The 17179-nt window shown below is 37.4% G+C and overlaps 1 protein-coding gene across 4 annotated transcripts in view; it reads left to right on the top strand.

Moving 5' to 3' along the window:
- The window catches only part of HECW1 (HECT, C2 and WW domain containing E3 ubiquitin protein ligase 1), a 420473-nt gene that overhangs the window by 335163 nt on the left and 68131 nt on the right, over nucleotides 1–17179 (top strand). For all 4 annotated transcript variants that reach the window (XM_053218663.1, XM_053218662.1, XM_027071594.2 and 1 more), the window contains one exon: nucleotides 9176–9310. In XM_053218663.1, coding sequence (XP_053074638.1) covers nucleotides 9176–9310 — 135 coding nt within the window. The remainder of the gene's footprint in view (nucleotides 1–9175; nucleotides 9311–17179) is intronic.

The raw sequence follows: 17179 nt of genomic DNA on the forward strand, positions 1-17179 counted from the left end.
TGAGACATGCACCAAGAATTTTAGTCATCTTGAAGTGCATATTTCTGGAAAAACATTTCCCCCCTGATTTTGTTTAGTGAGATGGTATCATATACAAAAAAGAAAGAAAAAGTCTGCATCTAAAATGAAAGGGCTTGGGGAGCCTGGGTGGCTCAGTCAGTTAAGTGTCCAACTTCGGCTCAGGTCATGATCTCGCAGTCCGTGAGTTCGAGCCCCGCGTCGGGCTCTGTGCTGACCGCTCAGAGCCTGGAGCCTGCTTCAGATTCTGTGTCTCCCTCTCTCTGCTCTCTCTCTGCTCTCCCTCCCCCACTCTCTCCCTCTCTCGGTCTCTCTCTCTCAACAATAAATAAACTCTAAAAAAAATTTTTTTTAAAGAAATGTGTCATCACAACCCACAAAGAGCAACAATGTAGGATAAAGGGGAAAATAGGAGAAGGGGGATGTGTAAAAGGCTGCCCCATCCCATTCTAAACACGTTGACTGGGGGCAAGTCCCTTTATAGCTGAGCCCCACGTTATCATAAAGTAGCAGTAATAATGCCTGCCTTCATGATTTTATAGCCAGATGTAAAGAGCAAATAAGTGGATGTGAGAATCTATGATAATACAGCAGATTAGTAATATCTGCTGTTCTTCCTCTTGATGCTGTGGGAAATATCCACACACAAAAATCCAACATCAAGACTGGCAACTGGGAAGAATGTGAGAATACCTCATTGCTAAAGCCCATCAATGATGGGAATAGGTTGAGAAAAACATTTTTGGACTATATCCTACAGGCTCAGCCCTCTGACTTGGAAAGAATGTGCTGCAAAGGAGCCTGGGATTTAGGAAACCCGCTCACCGAGAAATGGTGTGGTGATAGCTCTCTATGCAAAGGCCATCTTCATAGATGGCCAGAGCAGGTTCCAGAATGCCACATCACCTTCTCATCCCATCTGCTTCTTGCTTTATTAACACATGCAGAGACGACAGCCTTCATTTTTAGTGTATACTGTAGTAGGAATAGAAGGACCAGGACTAGCTGTTTGGTGTCTTTGATCATCCCCACAAAGGGTGACAGGGACAGACCTCTGAGAGTTGCACCACTTCAAGAGGACTGGAATAAAGGGCCAAATGGCATCTGACTCGTCTCTTGTCTTGGAAAGGACACAGCCTCCTACCAACTTCGGTAGAGATTGTGTGTGGGCTTCAAGTGGGTCTAGGCCTGAGCCGATGAGGGGGCTCATCCACCAGAGACAGGGTGGGGCTGCAGGTTTGAGGGCAGGTTTGCGGGCCCTATCTGGGGCCCGGATGAGACAGAGGCAACCTCTACAAAGGAATGGACACACAACAGCAAAGTTAAAAGGAGCCTATGAAGACTAAACTGCGACATGAAGGAAACAGAATCTTTATCTGAGAAAAAATATATCTCATAGTATAATATTCTTCAGAAAACAGAAACATTTCAAAGGTATCTGATTATCATCCACAAAATGTTTAGGAGAACTTGACTTCTATTGGGTGAGAAGCAGCAGCCACAAACAGAAAAAAAAAGCTGAGAGGAAGCAGATATAAGAAAAAAGAACTACCATGTGATCTGGCGATCCCACTTCTGAGTATATATCCAAAAGAATTGAAATCAAAGTCTCAAAGAGCTATCTGAACTCTCATGTTCCTTGAAGCGTCATTCACAATAACAAAAATACAGAAACAAACTAAATGTCCATTGACAGATGAATGGGTAAAGAAAATGTGGTATATAAGAAGGGAGGTGGGTGAGGGGATGGGTGAAATAGGTGATGGGAATTAAGGAGTGCATTTGTTGTGATGAGCACCAGATGATGTAAGAAAGCGTTGAATCACTATATTGTATACCTGAAACTAATATTACACTGAATGTTAACTAAGTGGATTAAAATAAAAACTTTAAAAAAAAATGTGTTTGTAAACTTATGTGTAGAAGCATATGGGAATAGAGCTGCTTTTAATTCAGTGAAACTACACAGTACGTAATGCATCTTTCAGGTAACATCTTTTATTAAGACCTAAGTGTTAAACAGGTGTTGGCAAGGATGTGGATGAAGGGGTACCCTCTTGCACTGGAAATGCATTTCCTCTTGGTAGAAATGCATACTGGTGCAAACACTCTGGAAAACAGTATGGAGGTTCTTCAGAGAGTTAAAAATAGAACTACCCTACAATCCAGCAATTGCACTACTAGGTATTTAAATCCAAAGTAATACTAATTCAAAGGGATACACGCACCCCGATGTTTATAGCAGCATGATCTATAATCATCAGATTATGGAAAGAGCCCAAATGTCCACAGACTGATGAATGGATAAAGAAGATATGGTGTATATATACAATAAAATATTACCCAGCTATAAAAAAGAATAAAATCTTGCCATTTGCAACGACATGGATGGAGCTAGAGTGAAATAAGTGCTAAATTATGCTAAGTGAAATAAGTCAGTCAGAGAAAGACAAATACCATATGATTTCACTCATATGTGGAATTTAAGAAACAAAACAAAGGAGCAAATGGAAAAAAGAGAGAGGCAAACCAAGAAATAGACTCTTAACTATAAAGAACAAACTGATAATTAGTGGAAGGGAAGTGGGTGGGGGACTTGGGTTAAACAGGTGATGAGGATTATTGAGTGCACTTGTGATGAGCACTGGGCGATATAGGAAAATGTTGAATCACTATATTGTACACCTGAAATTAATATTACACTAAATCAACTGGAATTCAGAAACTTATAAAAAAATATATGGTATATACATATAGTGGAATATTATTCAACCTTAAAAATGAAGGAAATTCTGACACATGCTACAAGGTGGTTGAACCTAGAAGACATTATGCTCAGTGAGATGAGCCAGTCACAGAGGGACAAATGCTGCACAATTCCCCTTATATGAAGTATCTGAAATAGCCTCAGGGTAACAGAGCCCAATGGTGGTTGCCAGCAACTGGTGCAGGAGAAAATGGGAGTTCAGGTTCAATAGGTGCAGTTTACCAATTATTCAAGATAAGTAAGTTCTAGAGACCTAGAGACCTGCTGCACAACATTGTGTTAACAGTACTGTTCCATCCTGTGCACTTAATACTGTACAATTAAAATTTTGTTAAGAGAGTAAGTCTTATGTTACATGTTCTTACTACAATTTAAAAAAGAAAGAAAGAAAGAAAAGAAAGAAAGGAAGGAGGGAAGGAAGTAAAAGGGGCGCCTGGGTGACTCAGTTGGTTGAGCATCTGACTCTTGGTTTCAGCTCAGGTCATGATCTCACAGTCCATAGGTTCGAGCCCTGCATCAGGCTCCACACTGACAGCTTGGAGCCTGCTTGGAATTCTCTGTCTCCCTCCCTCTCTCTGCACCTCTTCTGCTCACTCCTCTTTCTCTCTCTCAAAATAAGTAAATAAACATTAAAAAGGGAAAAGCAGACAAAATAAACGTTTTAAGATTGCAAGGAAAAGCAAAGTGTAATAGCATAGGGATAAAACAGAGCAGAACTGATGCTGTGTAAAATCAAATCACTGATATAGGACATGGAAACTAGCCTCAAAGTGAGGGAGGGAACCAGATTGCAAACAAAGAGGGATAAGGTTAAAAAAAAAAAAAAAAAGTAAAAACCAAAAAGAACAAATCTCACCCTTTCAGCAAGGCCTACCCTAACCACCTAATTTAATACAAAAAGCATCCCAAGATCTCTAACCCATGTGTTCCACCATATAATTTATGTATTTGTTAGATTTACTGTTTTCTCTGTTTCTCCTGGCAGAATTCTAAGCTCTTTGAGAAAAGGCATCTTTGTTTGCTCATTGATGAAACCTCAAGGACCTAGAATATTCCCAGCATATAATTGGCAGTCAGTAAACATCTCTGTTTGATGAATGATCTATAGATGTTTCTAAAGAAGAAACCAGAATAATAGGCACAACGGGAAAAATTAAATACTAAATATAAATATTAATTAAATTAAATTATTAATTAAATATTGAAAATAAAACTCTGTTCTAAAATACATTGTTCAAGTAGGCAGATTAATTGGGCTCACTGAGTTATAGTAAAATCAATTAAAATAAATTCTATATCTACACATACTCTGGAATGTGTAGATGGAGATTTAAAAAAATCTTACCAATGTATAGCCATGATAATATGAAAGTCACCTAAAAAAGGATAAAAATAAGACAAGCTTAAAATTTTCCATTTATACAACTCAACTATAGAAATCCACAGGGCAAAGAGTACAAGTTATTGGTGAGAAAATATTGTAGCCCCACAATTCCATATCCAGAAATGGTGTCATTCAAGTGTGAAGACACTAGAAAAATTTCCGAGCTCACATCCTCTTTTCCCTGTCCGAAATAAACACCAAAAGCCATTTTCCAGATGGCTCACAAATAATGGGGAAAACATAGTATAAATGGACTATGGTGGTGAATATTTATCAATCAAATACAGGAATATTAATACAAATAATCGATTTTAAAATGCTTTAAAATGTTTTGGAAAAGACTCAATAAAATATGGGAAAATATGTATAAGGAAAATGGAATAAATGTATAAAGACAATCTGAATCATATCTCTAGCCTGGAATAAAATTGACAAGGAAGCAGAAAGGGGACCAGAGAACGGGGCAAGGAAGGTTGTGCTAAGTCCCCAGTTGAGTGTAAGAGAAGTCAAATTGGATAATTTGAAAAACAAGGGCTAAATATAGTTATTTGATCAACTTAAAAGGCAACTATTTGTACCATTGAAAACGAGATTGCTGTTTCAAATTCCTATAAAAATAAAATCAAACAAAATACAATTTACATAGTAAAACACCAAAAAATCCACCAGGAAGCAAAGAAATCAGAAATAATAAAAATAAAATAACATAAGCACAGCCAAGCATAATAGTCATAGTGGTAGATGGAAATAGGATAAACCTGCATACCAAAAGGAAAACACTTTCAGATTTAGTAACAAACAGATCCAGCTTATTAAAAGACATACCCAAGAAATGATTCAGATAGTTTAAAAAATAGAAGAATAAATATTAATAGAATTGGAAAACATTAACAGGAAAATCAGTGGCGGTATATTAATATCATACAAAGGAAAGTTCAAATCCAGAACCATTAAATGGAGTCAAAGTAAGATTTTATATTAATCAATGGCACAACTAAAATAAAGTTACAATAATCATATATCTTATGAGTGAAATAACATCCTACCATACGAAGAAAACTAGAAGAGAAATACAAAAGGAAATGAAATAAATACACAATAGGAAAATGTGTTTTATATCCATCAGTTTGACAAACAGATGAAATAAGTCAGGATTTGAATAATTTTGTATTAATGGAACATATATACTTTTGTTAAAAATAGAGCTAGCATAGAGCTTAATTACATACAATTTTATTTGTCAATTGTACCTCAATAAAGGCGGAAAAAATAGAGATTACATGAATGGATAAACAAAATGTGCTATGTGCAAAGAGTGGAAGATTATGCATCCTTAAAAAGGAATGAAATTCTGACACATGTCGCAACATGGATGGACCTTGAAAACATGCTAAGGTGAAGCAAGTCAGAAACAAAAGGACAAGTATTATATTTCACATGAGGTATCTAAAAGTAGTCAAATTCATAGAGACAGAAACTAGAATAGAAGTTCTCAGGGGCTGGGGGAGGGAGAAAATGAGGGGTTAGTGTTTAATGAGTACAGAGTTTCAGTCTTGGAAGATGAAAAAGTTCAGGAGATGAATAGTGGCGATCGTTGCACGACACTCAGAACGTACTTAATGCCACTAAATTGTACACTTAAAAATTATTAAAAGGGCAAAATTTGTGTTTTGGACATTTTACCACAATCTTTTTAATAAGGAATAAATAGTTTACAACTTCTTTACAAGATCCTATGGAACATTTTTTTAGGGGATAATATTTTGTAACACAAAACAAAAAAGCATAAAAGATTCATGTTGCATTCCATGGCCATAAGTAATAGAGCTAAATTTTAAACAACAAATTTAAAGTCAGTCAGAAGAAGACAAATACCATAGGGTTTCACTGGTAGGTGGAATTTAAGAAATGAAACAGATGAACATGGTGGGGGGTGGGGGCAGAGAGAGAGGCAAACCATAGTACAGACTCTTAAATGTAGAGAACAAACTGAGGGTTGATAGAAGGATGTGGGTGGGGGATGGGCTAGATGGTTGATGGGGATTAAGGAGGGTACTTGTTAGGATGAGCACTGGGTGTAATATGTGAGTGTTGAATCACTAAATCCTACATCTGAAACCAATATTACATGGTATATTAACTACCTGGAATTTAAATAAAAACTTGAAACAGCAACAAAAATAAACAATAACTTTAAACACAATCATCAAAAACCAACTATTTGCCACTTGGAGATTCAAAACAGTATTCTTCATGACTATTGGGTTTTAAATAAAATCAAGACTTATAAACCATTGAGAAATTATTGAAAATGCATATCACCAGTACTTAATAAAACGTGATATAGAAAGACTGTGCTCAAAGGATTTGCACATTGGTTTTTATTATCAAACAAGAAAAATTTTAAAATACAAGCTTTCAAATTAATAATTTAGAGAAGGTTAAAAAGCAACAGTAATTGAAGCAAAAATTTATTTCCAAAATTTATTTGACAATAAAAACCCAGAAGTTCATGAACTGGAAAACAGTATAAGAAATAAAGGTAAGAGTTGTTTAGAAGAGAAGTAAATCAATCTAAGGAAAATAATAAATAAAAACAAGGAATGAGTTATAAGAGATGCAGGGAAATTTTAAAGAGAAAATGCATACCTACTTATATAAATGTTTGAAATCAAAGTTAGAAAATCTAGAAGATGACATGCCTGGGTGGCTCAGTTGGTTAAGTGTCTGACTTCACCTGAGGTCATGATCTCACAGTTCATGAGTTTGAGCCCTGTGTCAGGCTCTGTGCTGACAGCTCAGAGCCTGGAGCCTGCTTCAGATCCTGTGTCTCATTCTTTCTCTCCCCTCCCCTGCTGGTGCTCTGTCTCTCAAAAATGAATAAATGTTAAAAGAATTTTTTTTAAAGAAAATCTAGAAGAAATGGATAATTTAAAAATAAATATATGTGATTTAAAAATTGACTCAAGAAATATAAGAAATCAAGTGGACTTATGGGATAAATTGGAAAATGCAACAATGAATTACTTGCCCAGTGCCACGTTTCTTTATGATCTATTCCAGAGTGAAGGGAAAAATAGAAATAGAAACAACATAGTTCATTTTTTGGAGCAGTCATATCTTTGCTAATGAAACCAGACAAAAAGCAAAAATCATTGGCACAAATTTCAGTAAATTTGCACTGTAGAATTTTACTCAGCAGTAAAGAACAAACTATTGGTACAACAACTTGGATGAAGCTCAAGGGAATTGTGCTGTGTGGGGGGATAAAAAATCCCAAAAGGTTACACAGTGTGTGATTTCATTTATAGAATATTCTGGATGTGACAAAATTACAGAAATGGAGAACAGATCAGTGATTGGCTGGGAATTGAGGGGTGGAGGAATAAGGGAGTGAGATGGGTGAGGGGTGGAGGAATAAGGGAGTGAGACAGAGGGGCAACATGAGGGATCCTCATTGGAGAGAACCATTCAATAACTGTGGTGGTGGATACGTGAACTTACATAGGTGATAAAACTGTGTAAAACTAAATACACACACACACACACACACACGAATACGAGTAAAAGTAGGGAAATCTGATTTAAAAAAAAAACAAAACAAAACTATAGGCAAAACTCACCTGAGTTCCAGAAAGTTCATATTAAAAAATAAAGTTGAGGGGTGCCTGGGTGGCTTAGTTGGTTGAGCATCCGACTTCAGCTCAGGTCATGATCTCATGGTTCGCGAGTTTGAGCCCTGCGTCAGGCTCTGTGCAGACAAGCTCAGAGCCTGGAGTCTGCTTCAGATTCTGTGTCTCCCTCTCTCTCTGCCTCTCCCCTACTCGTGCTCTGTCTCTGTCTCTCTCAAAAATAAAATAAAACATTTTAAAAAAAAGTAAAATAAAATAAAATAAAAATAAATAAAAGTAAAGTTGAATTAGATAGTATATTGAAAGAGTGACCCACCACAATTAAGTAGGTTTTCTCCCAAAGATGTAAGGCTCATTTACTACTAGCAAATCTATTATCTCTAGTACATTAACCAATAGTTTATAGGAGAAATTTTGGTTGACTATTTTAAGAAATACTATACAAGTACATGATAAAAATTAAGTACACATTTATATTTTAAAAATAAAACATAGTTTTAGTAAATTAGGGATGTAAATACGTTTTCATGACATTATAAAGAAAGTATTAATTTTCTCTTTTATGAGAAGTAATTTTAGATTTAAAGAATAACTTTTGTCATATATTGGAACATGTAATCAGACATACTGCAAAGATTTATGAACAAGAGTGTTTACTGAAGCATTATTTTAAAGCAGTAAAAAAGTAAAATGTCCAATGACAGAAGGTGCTGAAATTATTATGCATCCATCTAAATACCATATGCTTACTAAAATTCTGTGTTAAAAGAATGTCTAATAACTTAGGGAAATGCTCAAAAAATAATAGGTGAAAAATTCTCCCAACAAAATTATAAGTACCAATGTGGGGAAAAGATGTAAATAATTGTATATTTGCATAAGAAAAGAAAAAATAGAAAAAAATTTATCAAAATATTTTGGTGATTACCCTTAGATTGTGACATTTGGGATGATTTTGGCTTTCTCCTTACTTTTTTATCCTTTTAAAGTTTCTTCTCAGGGAGACTGCTAATTCTTTAACCAAAAAAAAGAGCATTTATTTAAAAAATAAATAGAATGCTTCACAAATTATTAATTACTAGTTATTTTACTGTCTCAAAGTCTCCATTTCTCTTCTTTTCCATCATGAATAAAATGCTGTTATCATGACTCTGTAACTGTGTACTGTAAAGTGTTTATCAATGACTGGTATTGTTTCATTCAACTACTGAGCAAACAGATGCACAGTGCCCCAGTCTTCAGTCTAGTTTTGAGCAGATAAAAAGGAGGGACAGAAATAAACATGAAGACTGAGCCCCGTCGCGTTCCCTTACATTACTGACTTCATTTTGGCTCATTCTCACGCAGTGTTCTTTTTTATTGGTCTGTCTGCAGTCTTTTTTCGTGGACCACAATAGTCGAGCCACCACTTTCATTGACCCCCGAATCCCTCTTCAGAACGGTCGTCTTCCCAATCACCTGACACATCGACAGCACCTCCAGAGGCTCCGGAGTTACAGCGCTGGAGAGGTAACACCCCCAGGCCCCCTGCCACCTTCACAGTTCCTTAGGCCCCTCCTTTAGTGGGGCCAGCACTGTTTTAATGGTTGGGATCTAGGATTGCCTGTTCCTCAAGGGCCTCTGCCATATCCACACTGCTCTGTAGAAGAATGATAAGTCAGGGACACCCACTGAACTCCCTAGACCCATCTTCAGATCGCCTTCCTTCTGCCTTCCCTTTTGTCCTAACAGTTGTCACTACGAAAAATCTGTCTAGCTTAAAGGAAATTGAAAATGCAGGGTCAGGAGATCCCTACATTATGGTTGGAGCTGTGCTTCCTCAGGCCTTCCAGTCACATGTGAATTCTTAAAAGATCATACAGTGTGTGACCGACATTAAACTTCTGGCTTTTCATAGATCCTGGAGAAGACATCAATACTATATATATGAACTAAAGATTGGGGGAAATCAACAAGGCACATGAGTACTCTGTTCCCATCCTACCCTGTGCTCTCTCCTACCTGCCTGTGGTCACCTTCCATTGAATCATGAAAAGCTGAAAAGATGAAAAACATCATCTTAAAACATGATGTCCTTTGCCTTCCTGAATTGCTATCTCTGTATTCCATACCCTTTCTTGGCCTCCTTTCTCAAGCCAAAACTCAAAACATAGCTCTTTTCTACTTCTAGTCAGTTCCTGGTAATATTATGAGCAAATCCCTTCTTATGTCCTGACTGACATTTCCCAAGTATCGGTACCATGTTTTCATAAAAATCACCAGGATCTCAGGAGATGTGGGTGCTAAGAACCACTTCTCATAAAACAGCTTGTAGAGTTGGATTACAATGAAGTAAAAAATGAATAAATAGTGTAGGAAAAAAAGTGTATATATATGTATTGTATATACAATATATATGTGTGTGTGTGTGTGTGTGTGTGTGTGTGTCCCCCTCTCCCACCCTGTCCCCCAAGAGTTATTCCTGGGAGAACTAGAGTGAACATCTCAGGAGAAATGGGTAAAATAACAATCTACCTGGCAGACTCCAGATAGCAAACATAAGTCTCAGGGGAAGGGCCTGTTGCTGGTGTATCGGCACCACTTTACTACTTTTTAAGGAAATCATCTGAATGCTCTGACAGGCATAACTGTTTCCAACCAAGGGCATTCACGATTTAAGGCCAGTGTGATAAAATGAATTTTTCTTTCATGGCTCATCTTAGGTATTGTTTTAGGAAACTGCTGAAAACATGTTAATTCTTCCTTTCTGCATATATGTAAAATGTGTATGTGACTATGCAGAGAAGGCATATTATGCATCCCCAAGGGTTATGTGGGTGTCAGGATGCTCAGGTAGCACACACTCAGCAGCAGGCACATTCACAGATTACGGAAAGCAGTGCCCTGACTTCCCAGCTCAGCATGCATTGTATCCTTCTCTGGTGGCATTTTTACAATACTTTAGAAAGTACAACATTTATGAGATAATAGTGGATAGATTCAAAACTCTGCATCAATTTGAAACATGCTGTTTATTTAAAACTTATTTAAAATTTAAATTTATTTAAAATTTTGAAATATGCTGTTTATTTAAAATTCTTTAATTTTATTACGGCAGTTTCAGTGTTAATATAGAATAATTACATTTGATAAAAGAATCTGAGTACTACAGATTCAATGTCAATAAAACAAAAATGTAGATTACTCAAATGTAAGATGAACCCCCTAAAGATATAGATCTCTCACATTTATAAGAAATTAACTTGAAAATACAAGTACTAAAACATTTCTGTTGAAACGAGATTAAGATCACGAGTACCACTTGCATTACCAGTTCTAAAACATTCATTCAATACAATTGAATAGCCCAAGCCCAGTTACATTGAATATCAACATTAATGACAAAGTACCACCTGCATCAGTCCAGAAAGACTGTAACACGTAACAATGAAAGGGTATCAATGTGTACCAGCGATCTGTATTCTTCCTAATTCATCCACTCGCCAACTGATTCAGTTCATCAGGTTTTCAAACCCCTCCCGTCCCCCTGTACATCCACTCTCTGCTGGTAGCTTTGCACTGACACAGGGAGAAACCAAGAAAAGCAACAGAGAGAAAAAGCTGGGAGGCAGAGACTATCTGGTCTAGAAGCAGCATACCAGAGAAAACAAAGACCCAGCCTCTATGAAAACAAATATCTGATTCCTCCTGCTGAGAGAGCCCGCAGCCTGGGAATGAGAAGATAGGAGGATCTTGATATAAAAACAGAGGGAGGGGGTAGTGAGAAAGGTTAATTGTGTTTGCTGTGATGTGATTTTGCTCAACAAACATTGATTAAGTTCATGGCCTGCTCTGAGCACTGTGGAATGCAAGGAAGTATGAGATATGATCCCTCCCTAGGAGAATTTTGTATTCTATGTTTGAAGCCAGGCCAAAAAAACACAGAGTTAAGTAACAAGAACAATTAGAATATGATTGAGTGCCAAGAGAGATGTTAGGACAAATGCAATAGGAGTTCAAAAGAGGCCAAGGAAAGGCATCTTTAAAATAAGGTACTTGGGACACCTGGGTGGCTCAGTCAGTTAAGCGTCTGACTTCAGCTCAGGTCATGATCTCGCAGTCTGTGAGTTCGGACTCTGTGCTGACAGCTCAGAGCCTGGAGCCTGTTTCTGATTCTGTGTCTCCCTCTCTCTCTGACCCTTCCCCCATTCATGCTCTGTCTCTGTCTCAAAAATAAATAAACGTTAAAAAAAATTTTTTTTTACATAAAATAAAATAAGGTACTTGACCCAACCTTAGAAAATTGGTAGAATCTAGCAAGGAACAAAGGAAGAGGAATGGCAATCCCCCAGACACACAGCATAAGCAGAGACGCAGCGGTAGGATTGAGAAGTGTCAGTAGAGAGACAACAAATAGTTTGGTATGACCAGAATACCATTTCCACTTGGTTTTTGTCTTGGTTTTTGTTAAGTTTTGAATGCCACATGGTTGGCACTTTCTTAAAAGCCCACTGAATGAAATTGAGAGGAATAATATGATGGTTTTTGTATAAAAATGGGCTTTAGAGATCAAGTCACCCATTGTCCCTCAAGAAGAGAAGGTTATTGGCATTTTGAGGACAATTTTGTGAAGTGTAGAATTGTCTTATGTCATTGCCGGACCTTTTCTTCCTAGTCACATCCATTAAATGCCAGGAGTGCCCTCACCTCACCAGTCACTATGACAACCAAAACAAAAAACAAAACAAAATACCCCTAAGCATTTCTAAATATTCCCATGTGGCAATGCCACTTTAGTTAGGAATTGTATTTTAAAGTCAGGTAAACTTAAATACCAAAAACTCAGGTGACACAGGGAGTTCAAGACCACAACTCAGATCTCCTAAGTCCCAGTCCAGTGTATACTAGTATTTTAGAAAGGAGATAATGATGGCCAAGAGGAGGAAGGATTGTGGCAAAGAGTGATCTGTGAGAGAAAGACCCGTCAGGGGCCTCTGCCACAGACCAGGTATAAGGTGGGGAGGCCTTGGAAGCAGCAAAGAGACAGAAGACAATGGACACCGTGTGGGAAGAAGCCCCAGGTGGTCAAGAGGTGCAAAGGAAGGGGTACCTGGGACTTCAGTTAGCAGACAGAGTCTCAGCTCTGGCTTCTCCACAGAGGAACTGTGTATCATTGCTCCTTCCTTTCCTTTCTGGGGCCTCAGTTTCCTCATCTGCAAGTGGAGACAAGGGAATTGGATGGCCAGCTAGCTCTGTGACTCTCAGAGTCCATGGGGCTTGACTCACATTATCAACACATTGGTAAGATGAACAGGAAAGCCAGTTGGGGACAATGGTAGATTTGCTGTTAGATAAGTTGATAATGAGTATGAAAACAGCAGGATATCCAATTTGAAAGGACAGATAAGCAGACATAAATATGGAATAATTAGACTCACGAATAATCAATGAATTGTTTTTATAATCCATGGTTTTTCTCTGTCACATAACAGGGGCAATGGGGGATTTGCTATAGATGTTTCTTATACTACAACCTTAGGAATCAGTTATTTTCTGTTCACCTTCATGGGCCATTCTCTCGAGTGTTGCTCAGCAGTTGATATTTTTATCAATTGAATTTAAGGATAGAATTGAAATCAGTTTCTATATTCAGGATCCTAACTGATCAAAATTTTTCTCAAAACCCCTAAGATAGGTTATTAAAAGAGACACTGTTAAGTGTCTTTTGGATTAGCCTTTACTTCAAGTGAACATTTTTCAGGAAGTTTGCTGAAAGCCATTATCAGGAATATAATACTTTATGCATAAAAAGATCGTTATTTGACACTTTAGCCTGCATTTTAGTACAGGGTCACGTCTGTCTGCAATATACAAAAAAAAGTACTAACAAAACAAGTCTGTATCTTCCCATGATGTCCCAAGGGAAATGGACACAGATAAATGGAAAGAGCATATAGGGCTATAAATATTGGTTTCCATCTCTCTATCAGTAAGGAAGTCACTGGAGGTCACATTTGTCTTATTTATACTGCAATTAGCAATATAAATTAACATTAATAAGGAAGGATAACAGAGCACCTAAGTTTTATTTCTTTTACCAGTTTAGAAAATCGTTAGTCATAGAAAAGTTCTGGAAGGGTACACACATGGGTGTGTTGCCTCATGAAAGGATAAGAATCTGACAGGAAGAGAAACTGACTTTTCACTTTAAAAGCAGAAGTCACTCTTGGTCGTTCTTTGCAGTGAGATTTTTTGATGACAAAAGTTATTTCACTGCCTCGGATGGCACAGGGAAGTGTGGGGAGGTAACTTCTGCACTGCTTCTAAATTTTGGGGATATTTCTCTTGATTCCATGCAACCAATATTTGATTACAGTTTGGTTGGAAGTTTATAAAATTCAGGCACCTATGAAAATAAACTTTTGAATTATCAACAGTAAGCAATGAGTGTAGAAAACACAGACACAGGTGGGAAAGAAGTTAAAAGGCAAGTATAATTCCCGATCTGGAGACACTTTCTGGTAACCATGGAAATAAAAAATTGAATCATGTTGTCTATGGTTCTGCATCCTATTTTACTAATACAGTATCTTGTAGACTGTCCCCATGCAATTAAAATTCTTCTATATTTATTCATATAGATCTACCACAATTTAAATCAAGCCTTTCTTTGTACATTATTTATCGCCCACTTTTCGCTTTTATAAATATGTTGAATAGCTCAAGATCTCTCTCTCCCTTTTGTTTCCTTAAGCTAATTCTGAAAACTTTGTTAATGATCTGTTTTTAGAACACAAAAGGATTCTAGAGATGAATTAAAATTCATCACTTGGGCCTTTCCTCTGAACTCACTATTTTTTTCATCATCAGATCTTCAGTGTTTTCAAAGAGAGCATTCACTGATTATTAACCCAAATTCAGTCTAAAACCTTCAATTTTCAATCACATCTTTAAAAAAATAAAACACCAGTTTACATTTCTAAATTGCAACACAGAAGAGAAATTTGTTTACCAGTCACTGTAAACTATTTTCTGAGCATATCTACTTTTTTTTCTGGAGAGCTAAATGTTTGAAGTTTTCACATTTGCAATTATGATTAAAGCTATTTCAACATCAAAAGGAAAAGAAATCTTAAAAGTAGTCCCAACTGGAAACTGGGTTTTAGCCAGTCATAGAGTAGTCATAGCATGTCTGGGGAGAGGCAGGCCACTGGGGGAGTCCCTTCTTTGTCTGTCTCTCACATACATCCCTGAGAAATTCGGTAACACAGAAAGTGTCAAATGCCAGGGAATTCAGTGAGTCGTATAATTTTGGTTTTAAATGGAAAATTCAAATTTCTAGTCATTTTCAGTAGTTAGGAAAGCAAATGTTAGCATCATGTTTGCAGTGAGATCAAAATCAGTTACTCAGTCAATACCTAATATTCCTCAGGATGGACCATTTCATATTACTTTAGGGCTACAAGGATCCTAGCACATACTAAACTCTGGCCCAATCTCAGAATTCTCTCTAGCCCTGTCTGGAACTGTCCTTATCCCTATAAATTCCTGGCTCCTTGTTGGAGAAGCCTGTTTCTGTTTAACCTTCCCATCCTCCAGCTCATCTGTAGACCTTCCAGTATTACTTTGCAATCACCTCCTTTGCCCTTGGCAGTTGTTTCTATGGTTCAGGTACCCCATATGCGGCACCTTCCCCCTGGGTTGTTTTCTCCATCTCACTCGTCATTGGCCTGAAGCATATTCATCAGTCAGTCATCTACCTTTGGGGTGGCTGGCCTTCATCTGATTTCTGAAGTTTTGCAGTCTGGCTTGGTTTTGCCGGTGAACAGGTAACCTCAGGAGAAGGCACCATTTTTCCCTAAAGCATATCTGTAACACGTGAATTCCCTCTGGCAGCTAGGAAGAGAAGTGAGTTTCTTCCTGTTTCAAAGCCCCATTTATTTCAGGCAACCCACCAACAATGACACACTTTAGCCCAGGGTGTGACAGCAGACATCACCTGAGTTCTGTATTACAGTCATGCCTTCCTGAAGTCTGCTATCAGATCCACTTCCTCAGTTTCTCTCTGTAATGCATCATTTAGATAATCTTCTGCTGAGTGGTCTTTAAGATTCCTGTCTTTACAGCATCGAAAATATTTCAAACACACAATAAAGCAGACTGACATAATTCCCTCAAAGGAAAAGAAACCTAACATTTCAGTGCCAGAAAGGCTTTACATATTTATTAATTCATGGTGGAAGAAACGTAGAGACTCGGTGTTGCGTATTTGAAGAGCGAGCAAACCTTTCTTTTACCACTTTGCGTTGTAACCATTTAATTGGGACTGGAAAGTGCTGTTGTCGAAGTACCTACTTCTAAATCTTGGTGGCTGGCTACAGTAGCTGAGGGCTAATGACACCGAAGTGAGAAGTCCACCACAATGGCACAGAATCCATTTCCTTGTCCCTCAAGTAAGCAGTGAGCAAGAAGAACCAGGAGAGAAAAGGGATGGATCTGCATCTCTGCTACTTCCAGAAGAGCAGTTCAAAGACTGCCATGTACAGACAGTGAACTGATAGCACATCTCTGCAAAGGAAGGATGTTCATCCTGTCTGTGTGAAGTATGGAAGTAGGACCCGAAGGAAAACCTGCAATTACTATGTCTTTAATTAGTAAGCCCTAAGTAATCTGTCCTGTTTGTCATCTGCACTAGGACACATGGTCTCGTCTTAAATGACCCCTTTGAGATTGACTTGACCTTTCTGGACTTTGTAGCATAGGATCTCAGTACCTCTCCTGAATTCTGTGGGAATGAATTGTATACTGGTCTCAGAGGGAGAATTTTCTCTCCTTTTTTGTCTGGATGTTTGAGCTTTTTATAAGTATGTTACAAAGTAATCTTCAATGTAATTCTTAAATGTTTTTAAAACCTATTTTGGAATACTTTACCAAATATCATAGAATGAGTCATACTCTACAGCAAACCCATATATTTGTGGAAGATCTATACAGCCTCTGTTTAAATAGCTTACCCTTCAAGAGTCCTTTAAGAAACAGAATGTACATGGAATCACAGTAGAAAGTTCATCATCATGCTCTAGGACTTAGGGGATTTCTGAAATTTAAAATCGAGCTAAATCAATCATCACAAATATCAGTTTTAAGCTGTGCAAGTTCTGTATTCCATGACGTTTTGTCAAAATGCCCATCCAAAACCAAGGTACTGGATGCAGGCTAGCAGCATGAGAGAAGTCAACAAATGCTTTGCAATCAAGCAAATCCTGGTTCTGCCTCTTACAGTTGAAAATTTTGTAAAAACTTAATTTTATCCAATCCTCAGATTTTCTGCTTGTAATATGTGGTTAATAATGCTTATCTTCCAGAATTTTGAGAAAATAAAAAGATACTATGTTAAGG

Source organism: Acinonyx jubatus, chromosome A2, assembly GCF_027475565.1.
Source record: "Acinonyx jubatus isolate Ajub_Pintada_27869175 chromosome A2, VMU_Ajub_asm_v1.0, whole genome shotgun sequence".
Classification (NCBI taxonomy): Eukaryota; Metazoa; Chordata; class Mammalia; order Carnivora; family Felidae; genus Acinonyx; species Acinonyx jubatus.